Raw genomic sequence first — 18,867 nt, 5'->3', positions numbered from 1 at the left:
TTAAGTCATATGTACAAGTCATAATATGCAGCCTGAGTCCTAACAGGCCTAAAATATAATTATTGCGGAACTGAATGCTGGTGGCCACATCAAAGGTTCTGTAGCTATTTTCTCCTCCTCACAATAATCTGAAGTGCTCACAGACGTTTTCTAGAGCTGATGTCAGTGTTCAAAGACAGTGTCATGGGACTCAATGACTTTCCACAGGCTTTTTTTTTTAATCCCACTTATATCCTGCCCTTCTCCGAAGACTCAGGGCGGGTTACAATCTAAAGCACAAATCAATGTGCTTAGCAATAGCCTTCATTCTATGTATATGCCTGCTTATTAGGGCTTCCGCCCCCCCAAGCAGCATTATTACAAAGTCAGCTTATTGCCCCCAACAATCTGGGTCCTCATTTTGATGAACTGCAGGTGCCAAATAGCACTTCAGGTGAATTTATCTAGAAATGGGAAGGTGAGAAAACACTCTGAAGGCCTGGAAATTCTGTCCAAAGACATTTTCTGAAATTGATATTTACATTAGACTAAGATTACATAGTTGTGGGTCCCACAGGAAAACTTCAGAGAGTTGTTGTTAGTTGCGAAGTCGTGTCCGACCCATTGCGACCCTATGGACAATGTTCTTCCAGGCCTTCCTGTCCTCTACCATCTTCTGGAGTCCATCTAAGCTCACGCCTACTGCTTCAATGACTCCATCCAGCCACCTCATTCTCTGTCGTCCCCTTCTTCTCTTGCCCTCAATCTTTCCCAGCATTAGGCTCTTCTCCAGTGAGTCCTTCCTTCTCATTAGGTGGCCAAAGTATTTGAGTTTTAGCTTCAGGATCTGGCCTTCTAAAGAGCAGTCAGGATTGATCTCCTCTAGGATTGACCGGTTTGATCGCCTTGCAGTCCAAGGGACTTGCAGGAGTCTTCTCCAGCACCATAGTTCAAAGGCTTCGATTCTTTGGCGCTCAGCCTTTCTTATGGTCCAGCTTTCACTGCCATACATTGCAACTGGCAAGACCATAGCCTTGATTATACACACTTTTGTTGACAGGGTGATGTCTCTGCTTTTTAGTGTGCTGTCTAGATTTGCCATGGCTTTCCTCCCAAGGAGCAAGCGTCTTTTAATTTCTTGGCTACAGTCCCCATCTGCAGTGATCTTGGAGCCCAGGAAAATAAAATCTGTCACTACCTCCATTTCTTCCCTATCTATTTGCCAGGAATTGAGAGGGCCGGATGCCATGATCTTGGTTTTCTTAATGTTTAGTTTCAACCCAAGTTTTGCACTCTCCTTCTTCACTCACAACAAGAGACTCTTCAGTTCCTCCTCACTTTCTGCCATTAAAGTGGTATCATGTGCATATCTTAGGTTGTTGATATTTCTTCCGGCAATCTTAATTCCAACTTTTGATTCATCTAGCCCTGCCTTTCTCATGATGTGCTCTGCATATAAGTTAAATAGGCAAGGCGACAGTATGCAGTCTTGCCGGACTCCTTTCCCAATTTTGAACCAATCAGTGGTTCCGTATCCAGTTCTCACTGTTGCTTCTTGGCCCGCATATAGGTTTCTCAAGAGACAAATAAGATGGTCTGGTATGCCCATCAATTTAAGGACTTGCCACAGTTTGTTATGATCCACACAATCAAAGGCTTTAGCATAGTCAATGAAGCAGAAGTAGATGTTTTTCTGGAACTCTCTAGCTTTCTCCATGATCCAGCGTATGTTAGCAATTTGATCTCTAGTTCCTCTGCCTCTTCGAAATCCTGCCTGTACTTCTGGTAGTTCTCGATCCACATACTGCTGGAGTCTAGCTTGTAGAATTTTAAGCATAACTTTACTAGCATGAGAAATGAGTGCAATGGTGCGATAGTTTGAACATTCTTTGGCACTGCCTTTCTTTGGAATTGGAATGTAAACTGATCTTTTCCAATCCTGTGGCCACTGTTGAGTTTTCCAAATTTGCTGGCAAATTGAGTGTAGCACTTTTACTGCATCGTCTTTTAAGATTTTGAATAGCTCAGCTGGAATACTGTCACCTCCACTAGCTTTGTTGTTGCTCAGCTTTTCTAAGGCCCACTTCACTTCACATTCTAGGATGTCTGGCTCAAGGTCAGTGACCACCTCATTGTGATTATCAGGGACGTTAAGCTCATTCTTGTATAGTTCTTCTGTGTAATTTTGCCACCTCTTCTTAATCTCTTCTGCCTCTGTTAGGTCCCTGCCATTTTGGTCCTTTATCATGCCCATTTTTGCATGAAACTTTCCTTTCATCTCTCCAATTTTCTTGAAAAGATCTCTGGTCCTCCCTATTCTATTGTTTTCTTCTATTTCTTTGCATTGTTCATTTAAGAAGGCATTCTTATCTTTTCTAGCTATTGTTTGCAATTCTGCATTTAATTGGGCATATCTTTCTTTTTCTCCCTTGCCTTTCGCTTCCCTCCTTTCCTCAGCTATTTGCAAAGCTTCCTCAGACAGCCATTTTGATTTCTTGCATTTCTTTTTCTTTGGGATGGTTTTGGTTGCTACCTGTTGTACAATGTTGCGAACCTCTGTCCATAGTTCTTCAGGCATTCTGTCTATCAGATCTAATTCCTTAAATCTATTTGTCACCTCTACTGTATATTGAACAGGGATATGATTTAATTCATACCTGACTGGCCTAGCACTTTTCCCTACTTTCTTTAATTTAAGCCTAAACTTTGCAACAAGAAGCTCATGGTCTGAGCCACAGTCAGCTCCTGGTCTTGTTTTTACTGAGAGTAGATAAGAGAGTAGATAAGAACAATTCAAACATAAAAATGTTGCCTAATGGATGCTTTTAGTAAGTTTTAGTAGGACTAATCTGGCTAAAAGTAGTATGAAGTGTTTTAATAGGAAGTTAGTGGTTTTAGAACCAAGATTTATTAAAATTGGATTTTGTGTAGGACCACACCTTGAAAGGTATGGTTGTTTTGAAAAATTTGGGACAAATGATGAATATGCTGCTCTAGCTATGTACTGTTCAATAAGTGCATAACATATAAATTGATTCTTAATAAAAGAAAAATTCAGATATTGCTAGACCTGTAGGAGCCTGGAATGAGGAAGTACACTCTAGTTTTACTTTTAGTATTTGCAATGCACCAACTCTATTTGCAATTTTTGTGCATTGCTTTTGATTGCCTATAGTCTTTCTGTGATGAAGAATTTTGGATGCCACTTATACAGGGCTTTGGGTTTATCCAATGAAGGAAGAGTAGGAATGCCTGATGTGCACATCTCCACTTCTCTCTCTACTCATCCAGACAACAAGGTCTGAATACTAATTTTCCTTCCATTTGAAACCCAATGCAAAATGGTATTTTATTCTTGTCTGATACACCCAACTTTTGTCAACAGTGCGTGCCTTCAAGGCAATGCTGACTCATAACAACTGAATTTTCTTTGCAAGATTTTTGGAAGTGAATTGCTATTGTCTTCTTCCTACTGCAGAGACAGAGACACACACACACAGAGAGAGACAGAGAGAGACGGAGATGGAGACAGAGACTGGCCCAAATTCACCCTTGATGCCTAAAGTTGCAAACAGTTTTCTAGTTTGCTGCTTTAACCACTCCACAAACTGGCTTTCTTGTCAATAGAAATGACTTTTAATAAAAATAATTATATCTGTCCTGATATCAAGTGGCCCAGAAATATGTGAGAGGTTGATTCAGAATCACTAGCAACTTGATAACTAAGTTAAAAAAAATAAACCATCGCGACATGTCATATGACGTTGTGAGCTTGACACCCCTGCTCTAGCCTGCGTTTTCTAGGCACTAATAAGCATTTGTTAAAGAAGAGCCGCAGCCACAGCAATGATTGGATAAGAGGCAGCCTTAGCCTGCAGTAGGAATTCAGTTCAGATGGCACCTTTCCTAGCTTTTTGAGCTGCAAAGGTGACAGGGGAGAAATGTACTTCTGGACTTGCAAGAATTTGTTAATGTAAAGTAGAATTAGTTCATTTGCGCCTGGTTATTGTCTGAACTGCCTTGCAAGGTTGACAATATGTTATGGCAATAGAGGAAGACAAATAACCTTGATGTTAGTTCTGTTGCCTTTGCTATACTTTGGATTCAATTAGAACTGTTTGAGCTTTTTTGCAGTATCTTCTATTGTTAATGTTAGGATGATATGGATAGAAAGAAATAATAAAGTAGAACATCCTTTTTTTAAAAAATAATAATAATGAAATATGCTTTGTATCTAAAACACTAGGAATCCAAGAAACATCAAAGCTATTCAATAATGAGGTCAGTGAGTATATTTCAAAGTGACTTCCTTAGGGACTCAGCAGCTAAATTGTTTCAGATTTAATTAAAGAAAATTCCCTGAAACTTTGTCCAGGTCTTCCAAATCCCTACAGCCTCACAATATTTGAACTGAATGCCTTTAAATTGTCTTTCTAAATGCTCTGAAATGTCCTTGTAATTTAAGTTTTGTGACTTTGTCCTTGTGGATAATCTTGAGCTTCTCTATTCATCTAGCGCTAACAGAACAACTCAGCATGCATATTGTCTTACCATTTTTCTGCTTCATATGGAGAATCTATAAAATAGAATACACATAGAAAGATTCTGAATCTTTTTATGCAGTGGTGAAGTTATGAGGAAGGATATTATTTAGGGCATGGGCATGATAATTGCTATAGAAATGCTTTAAATTATACCCCACATAGATGTTAGAAGATAAGACCATTCAAGCATAGACAGACTTTGCTGGAAGCAGGTTAGAAGCTCCAAATACACCAGGCAGTCAGAACAATGATTTCCTGGATATTTTATGGTGAGCAGATAGGAAAAATGATAAGGTGTTTGTATTTTAATCGGATTTTTCTATGTGTTTGGAACAGTCTCCTTTTGCATTGTCCTTTCCAAACCTTTCTCCATCTCATTCCAATAGTCAGTCTAATCCTTATCCAATTATTAATTATATTGAATTATTTTAAAAAGTAAAAAATAAAAAATATTAACTATCTGTAGAAATAATATCCTCCTCCTCCTTATGAGGGAGGTCTTGAGATGACACCTGTATTGTTAATAGCCAAATGTCTTTCATATTTGATTTCTAAACTTCAGTGGTAGCACCTCAAACATTTCTTCTGTCCAGATGTTATTTCATTCATTCATTCATTCATTCATAATTGAACTTCTATGCCAGGGCTTTTCAACCAGTGGTACTGGTACCATCTGTGGTACACTGGCACCTGGCAGGTGGTACACGACCATCCTAAAAAAGTGGTAGTGGGGGATGGGAATGAGCTGAACCGGTGCAGCACCGCACAAGCCTGAGTGAGAGATGGCTGGAGCTGCAGGGCTGTCAGGGCTCAGCGGAAGCGCCAGGATCAGCGCTTCTTTGGGGCTGTCAGGGCTCAGTGGAAGTGGCAGGATCAGCACCAGGCTCCAGCTAGAGCTCAGCACTGATCCTGGCACTTCTGAGTTCAGAAGAAGTGTCAATCAGCTGGAATGTTGCAGCATCTCCAGGGTCTTGTGATTTACATTCAGATGCTTGGCAACATATTTATGATGGTCACAGTGTTCCAGAGTCATGTGAAGTGACCAAAACCTGCTGCAACCACCCAGCAGACAGGGGGAATAAAAACCAAACACCGCCCCACCCTACCCCTGCTGCCAATCCTCAACAGAAATGCTCACAACAATGAAAACCTCAGACAGGAGGAAGAGCACCACTGGGCAGGCAGGTAGGTGTCTTGCTTGGCCGTGGCTTGGGGGGCACTTTTTTCAGTGTCATTGTAACTTCAAACAGTCACTAAGCAAACTGTTGTAAGTTGAGGACTACCTGTACTTCATCACTTTTTTCGGGGGTTTTTTTGTCAAGTTTTTGACACTTTGCTAGGTGACTGGTCGTACTCGGATGTTGCCATATCCTAAAAGTGGTACAATGGGTGAAGAGGTTGAAAAGCCCTGTTCTTTGCTGTCCATCTCACCATGGTGACTCTAGGCAGCTTACAGTCATATAACTAAAATACAGTATAAAATGTATTTAAAATAAATAGGTTATAAAATAAATAAAAAATGCACCTTTAAAATTCAGTTGAAATCAAATTAATCAAGATGGGAGGAAGGGAGCAATGTGTGCAAGGGGATGAGGTGGTGTCTGTCTAATCCATTAACCACCTCCAAGATGCCACTTTACTATTGGGAGTGCATTTGGAATAATCAAAGACAGAAATTAAATAGGCATTTTGTGGAAATCTCTCTCTTTTTTCACTGTCATGAAAGATTGCAGAAATGCACTTTCTTGTGCTTTTAGTACACAGAAATTTCTCGAACGTATTGAAGAATCTAGTGATATTGTGATATTTGGAAACACAGGTAGGGCTGAATGTACCGTACAATGAACAATAGAGGGATCTAGTATTTCTAGTCTAAAAAAAAATAGAGGGACTAAGGGTGATACGACAGCAGTCTTCTAGTACTTGAGGATCTGTCACAGTGAAGAGGGGGTTCACTTATTCTCCAAAGCACCTGAGGGCAGGATAAGAAATATCAGGTGGAAGATCTTTAAAGAGAGATCCAGCTACAGCTAAGGAGAAATTCCTGGGAATGAAAACAATTAATCTGTGGAACGGCTTATCTCTGGAAGTTGTTGTTTCTCCATCACTGGAGAAACATCTCAAGAAGAGACTGGACAGCCATTGGTCCAGAATGGTATAGGGTCTCCTCCTTGAGAAGGCGATTAGATTAGAAGACCTCCAAGGTCCCTTCCAATCCTATTATTCTATGTTCTACTTAGCGCATTAGGCCCAATAACATAATCATTCAGCAGATATTAAAATTCCATTAAAGTTGTCAAGCAAATAAGTGCCTCCATTTAAAGTTCCTTAACCAGTGCTTTTTTTGTAAAAGAAAAAGGTGCCGGAACTCACACATGTCATACAACCTGCCTTGCCTATCCTACAAGGTTCCATCCAAAAAAGGTGCCGGAACTCCGTTCTGAGCGTTCTATGAGAAAAAAAGCCCTGTCCTTAACTATAAAAACAGAAGGAAAGTATAACAATTTTTCCTATATAGTAGTTGGCTGGAAACATCTTCTTAATATTTTCTTCAACTGTCCTCCCATTTTATTGATCCCATAGCACAATTTCCACTAACAGCTGGACCACCTCTCTTAGATTAGCCAGCATACAGAAAATACTTTGGTAAAGGAGACATCGCAGTGCTATCATATTTTGATTTCCATCCTAATGTGCATACTGTTTGATGGATACTGACTCACTTCAGCCACTTCAGGTAGTGCATAGCAGCATGGTCCGTAGCTTGCCAATTGAGAAATGGGTATAACAAAATGTAATGTGCTCTTAGTTGATTAAATAAACTTGATAAACTGAAAACCATCTGTTTCTCAATTGTCTATAGGATATCATCTATCAGGCCCAGACTTCTCTTGATAGTCTGTGTGTAGTAATAAATTTGCAATACATTGAATGTCCAAATCAGTACATCAGTTTTGAGTTGCAAATTTTCGTTGAAATAGAAAATTGTCCAATCCAACCTGAGGTTGTTTTTTTTAATCTTAAAATAAAATGCTAGGATTATTTTTAAAGTGCGCATTCTACCAACATTTTCTAAACAGCTCTACAGAAAATGAGCATCTGCTTTAAAATGCTGGCATGTATTGTCCTGCTGTTATGCAATACAGCTGTCTCTCCTTTTTTGCTGTCATAATTTTAAAAAACAGAGCAGCAATATAAAGTGTTTCGTCTCTGGCACTTTGAAATGAAACAACACTCCACTCAAATAATAAACTTTTGCTGCAATTATATATTTAGCGACAGGGATCCTCGTCCATAGTTGGGTATAGAAAATATTCAGATTGGTTTGTTTCTTTTGGCTCCCTGACAGTTTACCCATAAGTAGCCCAGGTCATGCTGAGAAGCAACGTTAAACCTTCAAAATGTCTCTCAAGATCATTTGGGAGATCAGCTGCACTCAATCCAACCTGTCATTTAGAACTATTGTAATAAAGATACACGCTTTTAACAGGGCGGTGGTAGTATGAATGAAAAATAATATCATGGAAAGCCTAGGGAGATGACCAAGATGATTAGATCTAGTTTTCAGAAGAGAGAAAGGTTGAGATTTCCTTGTAGTTAAATTTAAGTACCTTAGTGTGCAAGTGAAGACCTCATCTGAAACAGTGGATGTGCTTCCTGGCAGACATATGCTACTAATATTGTCTCCACTTACATTCTATGTGTATATTTGCACATAAACCACTTAGCTTACTTAACTTGCATGCTAGTAAGGTAATGCTCAAAATTCTGCAACCTAGAGTTCAACAGTACATGGAACTAAAATTGCCAAATATAAAAGTGGGATTCAGAAAAGGCTGGGTACCTATAGACAGTATCCCATGGATAATTGAAAGGCAAGGAGGTTTTAAAAATATATCTATTTCTTCTTTATATATTATAGAACAGTAGTGACTGGATATGCCACATCAAACACGAATATCCTGTGAAAACCTGGATATATCAAATCACAAGAAAAGGTTATAAAATAACCAGAAAACAATAATTAGAATGAAATTTGAACACCTAAATGGTTCATAACTGGGAAAGGAATACACCAAGATTATAAATTGTCACCTGATTTATTTATATGCAGAATATATGATAAATGTGGGAATAGAAGAAACAGAAATTGGAATTAAAATTGTTGTAAGAAACATAAATATACTTAGATATGTCAATGACTTATTTTGATGGCTGGAAGCAAGAAAGACTTAAGGAATCTCTTGTTGAAAATAAAAGAACAGAATGCAAAAGCTGTATATATGCTATTGACTCTTCATGATATTCTGCATTATGTAGTTTCACAATTCAAATAATATAGGCTTTTAAAATATAAGCTAATCCATTAATTGTACATTTTTTCATTATATAGGGAAGGAAGAGATAAAATTTGTAAATGCCTTTCCATGCTATTTTTATTTGCAAGTTTTTTTGTGGAAACATTTAAGCATTAAACATTTAAACTTCCAATTATCTCACTAACTGGAGAATAATTTTAGTTCATTAAAGTGTTTTTATTGAGAACTATTACTAATAAGCTAAATCAATACTGCAGTTTTAAGTACACATGCATATATTCAATGACCTTTTCATTTATTGCTCACAGTTAACAACCTCGTGTCTCCACCTGTGGCATTTTAATTATGTAGAGATATAGAAAACAATATTGCAGTTAAATGCAGGGACTGCTGACAGAGTACTAAAGGAAAAGCAGAACACAGGCTTGGACATGAGCCAAAACTCAGGATTTATTTTTCTTCTTATATTATCCATAGAAAATACGATGCCTTCTATTTGAAAACATAGTAGTATATTAAAAAAATAACCACAGGTAGAAATGTTTCTACACTATGCGCAACATGATAGCATTTCTTAATAAATTAAACTCATCTATTTCTGAAATAAGTTCCATATTTTAGACTTTTAACAACGTCCTCATTTTTAGAAAAAAAATACATTGTTTGTTCCATCCAGAGATAATCTGATACAATTTGCTTTGTCTGCTCATATAATAAACTTGCTTACTGATGCTTGACTGTCTGAGATTTAATGTTTATAGAGTTTGTGTTCATACAGGGCAACCTAAAAATAAATAACACTTTTGCTTTCTTCTCCCTCATTTCCCCTAATCAATCAGAATAAATGTACAACTTTAATATAAGAAGCTTTGTAACCAATGCTATAGGTAGCTTTTGAAATGGTCACACAATGGAAAAAACACAGCTGCTTTAACCATTTAAATACTAGCCCACACCTCTTGTTCAGCCTTGTACAGATTTGCATTGACTTAGACATTATTCCAGAATATTTTAATAATTTGCCACCTACAAATTGAAAATCTTTTTTTAAAGTAAGTGTTCCCAGATTACAAATACCTGGTGAATGGAGCTTGGTAGCCGCTACTACCAGTCTCTTGGGGGATGAGATGGTAGGCCTGCTGCTTTCCTGATCTTTCTGTCCTTCCTTTTTTGGCCCTGTAAAAGAAAGATATATGTACTGTATATGACTGAACATGAAACACATAATAATAGAAAAACAGAGTTGGAGGTCTTCTAGTCCAACCCTCTGCCCTGCAGGAAACCCTATACTATTTCAGACAAATGGTTTTCCAATCTCTTCTTAAAAACTTCCAATGCTGGAGCACCCAAAAGTTCTGAAGGCAAGTTGTTCCACTGATTACTTGTTTTAATTGTTAGGAAATTTCTCCTAAATTCTAGGTTGGTTCTGTCCTTGCTTCTTGTCCTCCCTTCAGGTGCTTTGGAGACTAGGTTGATCTCCTCTTCTTTGTGGCAGCCCCTTACATATTGGAGTACTGATAACATGTCACCCCTAGTCCTTCTTTTCATTAAACTAGACATACCCAATTCCTGCAACCATTCTTCATGGGTTTTAGCCTCCAGTTCCCTAATCATCTTTGTTGCTCTTCTCTGTACTCTTTCTAGAGTCTCAACATCTCTTTTATATCATGGCAACCAAAATTGGATGCAGCATTCCAAATGTGATCAAGTGGTATAAATACTTCATGTGAATAACTTCACAGTTACAGGCATGCACTCTAGGAATTTGACTTCATACAGGGAGTGCAGAATTATTAGGCAAATGAGTATTTTGACCACATCATCCTCTTTATGCATGTTGTCTTTACTCCAAGCTGTATAGGCTCGAAAGCCTACTACCAATTAAGCATATTAGGTGATGTGCATCTCTGTAATGAGAAGGGGTGTGGTCTAATGACATCAACACCCTGTATCAGGTGTGCATAATTATTAGGCAACTTCCTTTCCTTTGGCAAAATGGGTCAAAAGAAGGACTTGACAGGCTCAGAAAAGTCAAAAATAGTGAGATATCTTGCAGAGGGATGCAGCACTCTTAAAATTGCAAAGCTTCTGAAGCGAGATCATCGAACAATCAAGCGTTTCATTCAAAATAGTCAACAGGGTCGCAAGAAGCGTGTGGAGAAACCAAGGCGCAAAATAACTGCCCATGAACTGAGAAAAGTCAAGCGTGCAGCTGCCAAGATGCCACTTGCCACCAGTTTGGCCATATTTCAGAGCTGCAACATCACTGGAGTGCCCAAAAGCACAAGGTGTGCAATACTCAGAGACATGGCCAAGGTAAGAAAGGCTGAAAGACGACCACCACTGAACAAGACACACAAGCTGAAACGTCAAGACTGGGCCAAGAAATATCTCAAGACTGATTTTTCTAAGGTTTTATGGACTGATGAAATGAGAGTGAGTCTTGATGGGCCAGATGGATGGGCCCGTGGCTGGATTGGTAAAGGGCAGAGAGCTCCAGTCCGACTCAGACGCCAGCAAGGTGGAGGTGGAGTACTGGTTTGGGTTGGTATCATCAAAGATGAGCTTGTGGGGCCTTTTCGGGTTGAGGATGGAGTCAAGCTCAACTCCCAGTCCTACTGCCAGTTTCTGGAAGACACCTTCTTCAAGCAGTGGTACAGGAAGAAGTCTGCATCCTTCAAGAAAAACATGATTTTCATGCAGGACAATGCTCCATCACACGCGTCCAAGTACTCCACAGCGTGGCTGGCAAGAAAGGGTATAAAAGAAGGAAATCTAATGACATGGCCTCCTTGTTCACCTGATCTGAACCCCATTGAGAACCTGTGGTCCATCATCAAATGTGAGATTTACAAGGAGGGAAAACAGTACACCTCTCTAAACAGTGTCTGGGAGGCTGTGGTTGCTGCTGCACGCAATGTTGATGGTGAACAGATCAAAACACTGACAGAATCCATGGATGGCAGGCTTTTGAGTGTCCTTGCAAAGAAAGGTGGCTATATTGGTCACTGATTTGTTTTTGTTATGTTTTTGAATGTCAGAAATGTATATTTGTGAATGTTGAGATGTTATATTGGTTTCACTGGTAAAAATAAATAATTGAAATGGGTATATATTTGTTTTATGTTACGTTGCCTAATAATTATGCACAGTAATAGTCACCTGCACACACAGATATCCCCCTAAAATAGCTATAACTAAAAACAAACTAAAAACTACTTCCAAAAATATTCAGCTTTGATATTAATGAGTTTTTTGGGTTCATTGAGAACATGGTTGTTGTTCAATAATAAAATTAATCCTCAAAAATACAACTTGCCTAATAATTCTGCACTCCCTGTATACCATAGGTAAGTTCATTAAATGGGTGAAGAAGCTTCTGTCTTCAGATATATCATGTTGCACATTTCCAGGCACTGTACAAAACTCAAAATACTTCATAATATGATAAAATTAAATAATAAAACAAATCATAATGTATAATATCCATATTCAATCCACTTACGTATGGAGAACCTATACACCCATTTCAATCACAAAGATACAAATATCCTAGTCTCATTTCCTCAGTTGGACACAGAATGAAGTTTAGCTTACTTTCTTATTATTAGGTCACTGAATAAAGCTTATTTCAAGAACGTCTTTGAACATCAGGAGAAAGAAAGAGTATTGGAACAGGATTGGGAAATGAGTCAAAATACACAGAAGAACCATAATAGATAGATTAATTGGATCACAGGCCAGATTTCCCTTATGGGTTCGAAATCAATTTGCTACTCACAAAAACACAAGTCTATGTCTTTACTATTTAAGAATTGAGAATGGAAGAAAAGTTTTTGATAACATATACTTCCCTATAAAGCACTACTGGCATTATAAATTATTAAATGACAATTTGAATGAAACACAGATGTTTTGAAGAAACCGAGTAAGATTTCTGTTTAGAATCTCACGGGTGTAGTAAATAAGAGGTTAGACTGGCACCAGGGGAGACTCAGGCCTAGTCCATTCTCAGCCATGGCTGAGGGTGACTTTGGGCCAGTTCTTCTCTTTTAAGCCAATCCACCACAGAGTTGTTCTGTGTGAAAACAAGGAACAGGAGATATATGACCCCCTCCATGAACTGCTGTTGAGAAGAACAGATGTAGAATAAATCCAACAAATTCAGTCACTGCGCAGGCCCCCCTGAAGAAAAGGCCCACCACCTCCCCCCCCCAATGTAGCTCTCTGGCCAACAGAACTCATAACATCCCTCCTCTGCTATATATGGTGGAACAGGAAGTTGGCCAACAAAACATCTGGCCAACAGAACCCCTTACATGTCCTTTCTGCTATATCTGTTGGGATGGGTAGGTGGCCGAGAAGCAGCTCCTCAAGTAACTTTTTAGTTAAGAAGTAACCAAGTAGTGGAAATCAGTTCCAGCATTTTGAGGCAGCAAGCCTATGAATTTCAATTTCCCACACTTTTTAATGAGCAAGCCTCCAGATTCTGATATCACCTCTTTGTCTGACATAGTGTCACGCTCCTGCCCTGAAAGATTGTTCCCCTTGGATTAGATGTACGTACATGCTGATCCACCATAAACCAACTTCCCATGTTCTTATAATTCTTGGAATTTTCAGCTTAAAAAATTATTAAAAATATATTTGGGCAGACCAAACTATTCCCTATATGAAGATAAGCTCTTTATATCTTCCTTTTTTTCACAGAACTATATTCAGAGAATTACCGTACTCTATTCCAAAGTAGCAGTAACATAATAATTATATATTTTTAAAAAAAACAAGTGTGGATAAATTACTTTTAACTACATAGAAGCAAGCTGCAGCATCTCCCAACGCAAGATTTTTATTAAGTCTGATTGATTCAGTCTTGGGAAAAGAATATCTTCAAAAGTATGTGGGCCTCAGGTTCCATTAAGAAAGGAAGGCTCTGAAAAACATGCCTTCAAATTATTCAGGGTATTTGTGCAGAAGTAAACCCCAAGGAATTAAATAGTAGGTTTTTATAGGAGGACAACCTTAGGAATGGGGGGAAAGATCACTGTGTGGTCAAACAAGAAAACGTTTTATTTTTGCTGCTTAGCGTTGAATTATTTTAAAAATAGTACATTTAGAAGAGCTCTGCTGGCACAGTGATTAGAATGCAGTATTGCAAGCTAATTCTGCCGAGTACCAGCAGTTTGATTCTGACCAGCTCCAGGTTGACTCAGCCTTCTATCTTTCTGAGGTTAGTAAAATGAGGACCCAGATTGTTGGGGGCAATATGCTGACCCTGTAAACCACTTAGAGAGGGCTAAGTCTAAGTGATATTGCTATTTTATTTGTAGTCTACAACAACTGAGATAAAAATCAAGTTCAAATTAAGCAATCCTATCTGGTGAAGGAACAAAATGTTGTTCAAATTATGCATTTTTTACATTCTTTTGCATTTACTAAAATGTCTCATGGGGATCTAACTCAAAGATCAGTCATACTTATCTGCGTATTAGTTTGAACTGTGATAATATCATTATAAGTTTAAAATTGCTATCTTTACGACATGTAGCTTCAATGATGTCAAGTAATATACTAAACATAATATTCTAAAACTTTATTTCTAATACTTTGCAGTTCAGGCACTAAGAACATGTTCTTATAAAAAATTAAGAATATTAATTAATTTAAAAAATAAGAATTAATGTTTCTGTTCTATTTTTCTGTATTAGAAGGATTAAAACCCCTTTATTAACATTTCTTTGCAAAAACTTCATAACATCTGGAAAACTATTTAAAGAAGTTAAGGGGATAGCTTGGGATAATGGCAATGAAAGAGAGAAGGATCCACCAGGTTAAATTCTTATAGCCCCATTAGATTCAGTAGGATTTTAGCAGTCTGATGTTAACAGAGTAACTGTAAAGAACTTGCAGAGTAAGGAAGCACAAAGAGATAGTTCAGTCTGAAATGCATAGAAAACCTGCAGAATTATTTATAATCCATTTAAATGTAAAAGAAAATGTTCAGCCAAGTGGCACATTGTTAGCTGACTAAACTGGTTGAAAGTGCACTTAAAGTAGTTTGTAGGTTAGCTGCTTTACTTTAATTCTACTGCACTGTAGAATTTAAAAAGTGAGAAACACCATACCAGCAAATCTCTGTACTGTATTAATTTGGAACTAAAAAAAAAAATCTCATGCATGGATTCCATTGCAACCTTTTCACTTTCCAGTCTTTTTAGATTTTATGATGCATTTGAACAAATTTGTTTTTTTGTGCTTTACAGTATATGTTGAAACCATCAGTTGACCCATTCCAAATTTCACTTACTTTCTTTCAGAACAGAATTTGAAAATCTGCCAATCCACCTTAAGAGGGCCAAAACCTGGTGGGATCAGAACCAGACATCCCAGGTTCTAGTTCTCCTTCAGCCCTAGCTATTTATTCGGTGACCTTGGGTGAATCATTATCCCAAGCTCAACCCTATTCACAGGATTACTACTATGAGGAGAAAATGAGAGTATAATTAGAATACAATTACAAATAAGAGAATACAATTAAAATACATTTACAAATAAGAGGAGGAAGAAATATTGTGTTGTGTTGCTGCCTTGAGTTATTTGAATGAATGAATGAATGAATGAATGAAACTTGACTCTGTAATTCCCAGAATTCAACAATGTTGATGGGAAGTCCACAGACTGTAATCATAACAGAACTAGAGTCGTAACAGAGCCTCTGCTAAACCCTACAAGAAATTTGCACTACTTTGTTATTTATTTATTATTCACAATAATAGTCCTTATTATACTGGAACTACAGCAATAGCAATAGCACTTAGACTGTTATACTGCTCCATTGTGTTTTACAGCACTCTCTGAGCAGTTTACAAAGTCAGCATATCCCCCTCCAAAATCTGGGCCCTCATTTTACCAACCCTGAAAGGATAGAAGGCTGAGTGAACCTTGAGCCTATAGCCAGTGGTGGGATTTAGCCAGTTCGCACCACTTCGGGAGAACCGGTAGCTAATTTTTTGTTGCCCAGGCCCAGAATGGACTTCCGGAAGCAGCATCTACACAGAGAACCGGTTGTTCCTATATTTGAATCCCACCACTGCCTATAGCACAAATTAGAACATTTTGAAAACCATATTATTATTATTATTAATAATAATAATAATAATAATAATAATAATAATAATAATAATAATAATGATGATGATGATGATGATGATGATGATGATGATGATGATGATAAGTTGGAAGGGACCTTGGAGGTCATCTAGTTCAACCCCCTGCTAAGGCAGGAAACCCCATACCATTTCAGACAAATGGCTGTCCAGTCTCTTCTTAAAAACTTCCAGTGTTGGAGCATTCACCACTTCTGGAGGCAGGTTGTTCCACTGGTCAGTTTATCTAACTGTCAGGAAGTTTCTCCTTAGTTCTAGGTTGCTTCTCTCCTTGACTAGTTTCCATCTGTTGCTTCTTGTCCTGCCTTCAGGTGCTTTGGAGAATAGCTTGGCTCCCTCTTCTTTGTGGCAGCCCCTAAGATATTGGAACATTGCTATCATGTCACCCCTCACCCTTCTCTTCATTAAACTACACATACCCAATTCCAGCAACCGTTCTCTATATGTTTTAGCCCCCAGTCCCCCAATCATCTTTGTTGCTCTTCTCTGTTTACTTTCTAGAGTTTAAGTTTAAGTTTAAGTTTTATTTAATTTATATACCGCCCTTCTCCTTGGTAGGGACTCAGGGCGGTTCACAGGGCATATATAAAAAAGACAATATAAAAATTAATAAAGATTAAACCCATGCCCAGTTAAAAACAGTAATACAAATCTAAAACAACAAATTAAAACCCATAATCCCCCGTCAGGCCAGACCAGCCATTTCAAATAGGTGGGTCTTCAGGCCTCGACGGAAAGTTCGGAGGTCTGATGCCGTCCGGAGCTCCACCGGCAGTTGGTTCCATAATGCCGGAGCGCCCACAGAGAAGGCCCTCCCCCTGGGGGCCACCAGTCGGCATTCCTTGACTGGCGGCACCCTGAGGAGGCCCTCTCTGTGGGAACGCACAGGGCGGAGGGGAGTTGATGCCGGCAGCAGGTGGTCCCTGAGGTATCCCGGCCCCATGCCATGTAAGGACTTAAAGATCGTAACCAAAACCTTGAACCTCACCCGAAAGACAACTGGTAACCAATGCAGCTCGCGGAGCAAAGGTGTAACATGGGAGTACCGGGAAACTCCCAAGACAACTCTCGCGGCCGCATTCTGTACCAGTTGGAGCCTCCGAGTGGTCTTCAAGGGAAGCCCCATGTAGAGAGCATTACAGTAGTCAAGGCGAGAGGTCACGAGCGCATGAGTGACCGTACACAGGGCATCCCGGTTCAGATAGGGTCGCAACTGGCGCACCAGGCGAACCTGGGCGAAAGCCCCCCTAGTCACGGCCACTATATGGTCTTCCAGGGTGAGCCGTGAATCTAGGAGGACTCCCAAGTTGCGAGCCCTATCCATGGGGGGTAAGAGCTCACCCCCCATAGAAAGAGATGGAACATTTTGAATGTCCGGGGATGCCGGAATGTACAGCCACTCAGTCTTGTCAGGGTTGAGTTGAAGTCTGTTCCTCCCCATCCAGACCCGAACCGCCTCCAGGCAACGGGACATCACAGCGAGGGCATCACTGGGGTGGTTTGGGGTTGAAATAAAAAGTTGGGTATCATCGGCATATTGATGATACCCAACTCCAAAACCACGAATGATCTCACCCAGCGGTTTCATATAGATGTTGAACAGGAGGGGCGAGAGGACCGACCCCTGAGGAACTCCACAAGCGAGAGTCCTAGGGGTCGACCTCTGCCCCCCTGCCAACACCAACTGCGAGCGTCCCAGGAGATAGGAGGAGAACCACTGAAAAACTGTGCCTCCCACTCCCAATCCCCTGAGACGCCGCAGCAAGATACCATGGTCGATGGTATCGAAAGCCGCCGAGAGGTCTAATAGGACTAGGACAGAGGAATATCCCCTATCCCGAGCCCTCCAGAGATCATTCACCAGAGCGACCAATGCCGTCTCCGTGCTGTGCCCGGGCCTGAAACCCGATTGGTAAGGGTCCAGATAATCCGCTTCATCCAGGACCAAAGGGAGCTGATGCGCCACCACACTCTCAACAACCTTCGCAAGAAAGCGAAGGTTGGAGACTGGATGAAAGTTGTTCAATACAGCTGGGTCCAGGGCAGGCTTCTTGAGGAGAGGTCTCACCACCGCCTCCTTCAAGACGGTGGGGAAATAACCCTCACTCAAAGAAGCAGATATAACCGCCTGGAGCCAGCCTCGTGTCCTCTCCCTAGCTGCATAAACCAGCCAAGAAGGGCACGGATCCAATAAACATGTGGTGGAACTCAGCTTCCCCATAATCCTGTCCACTTCATCAGGGGTCACAGAATCAAACTCCTCCCAGGTAACATTGACAAGACCGCCCGTGTCCTGATCGCCAGACTCTGCCCAGCTGGAGTCCAAACCGGTCCGAATCCGAGCGATTTTATCCGTCAGATGTTGACTAAATTCCTCGGCACGACCCTGCAAGGGATCCTCCCTCACCTCCTGATTAAGAAGCGAGCGAGTCACCCTAAACAAGGCGGCCGGGCGGTTATCTGCGGACGCGATGAGGGTGGAGAAGTAATTGCACCTCGCCACCCTCATCGCTGCGAGATAAGACCTAATATAGGTTCTTAACCGCAACCGGTCGGGTTCGGATCGGCTAGACCTCCAGCAGCTCTCTAGGCCCCGTTTCCGACGCTTCATCTCCCGGAGCTCCGCGGAAAACCATGGAGCTCGCTGGGATCTGCGCCGGGTCAGGGGCCGCAAGGGTACAACCCGGTCAAGAGCCTCAGTGGCTGCCCTTTCCCAGGCTTCCACTAAGGCATCCACCGAGCTGTGAGCAATGGGGGCAGGTGGGGACCCCAGCGCCGCTTGGAATCTATCAGGATCCATTAAGCGTCTGGGGCAGTACCATCTAATTGGCTCCGTGTCCCCACGGCGGGGGGTGGCAA

General features: G+C 40.3%; 1 protein-coding gene across 1 annotated transcript in view; it reads right to left on the bottom strand.

The window, feature by feature from the left end:
- The window catches only part of MTUS2 (microtubule associated scaffold protein 2), a gene marked incomplete at its 5' end in the record, with an annotated part of 203,925 nt that overhangs the window by 50,315 nt on the left and 134,743 nt on the right, over positions 1 to 18,867 (bottom strand). The window contains one exon of the mRNA XM_083362432.1: positions 9,920 to 10,018. Within this exon, the coding sequence (XP_083218558.1) occupies positions 9,920 to 10,018 (99 nt within the window). The remainder of the gene's footprint in view (positions 1 to 9,919; positions 10,019 to 18,867) is intronic.

The sequence above is a fragment of the Vipera ursinii genome (assembly GCF_947247035.1).
Source record: "Vipera ursinii genome assembly, chromosome: 4".
In the NCBI taxonomy this organism is placed as follows: Eukaryota; Metazoa; Chordata; class Lepidosauria; order Squamata; family Viperidae; genus Vipera; species Vipera ursinii.
The sequence above is the reverse complement of the archived record's forward strand: the minus strand, read 5'-3'. Positions and strand labels throughout refer to the sequence as shown.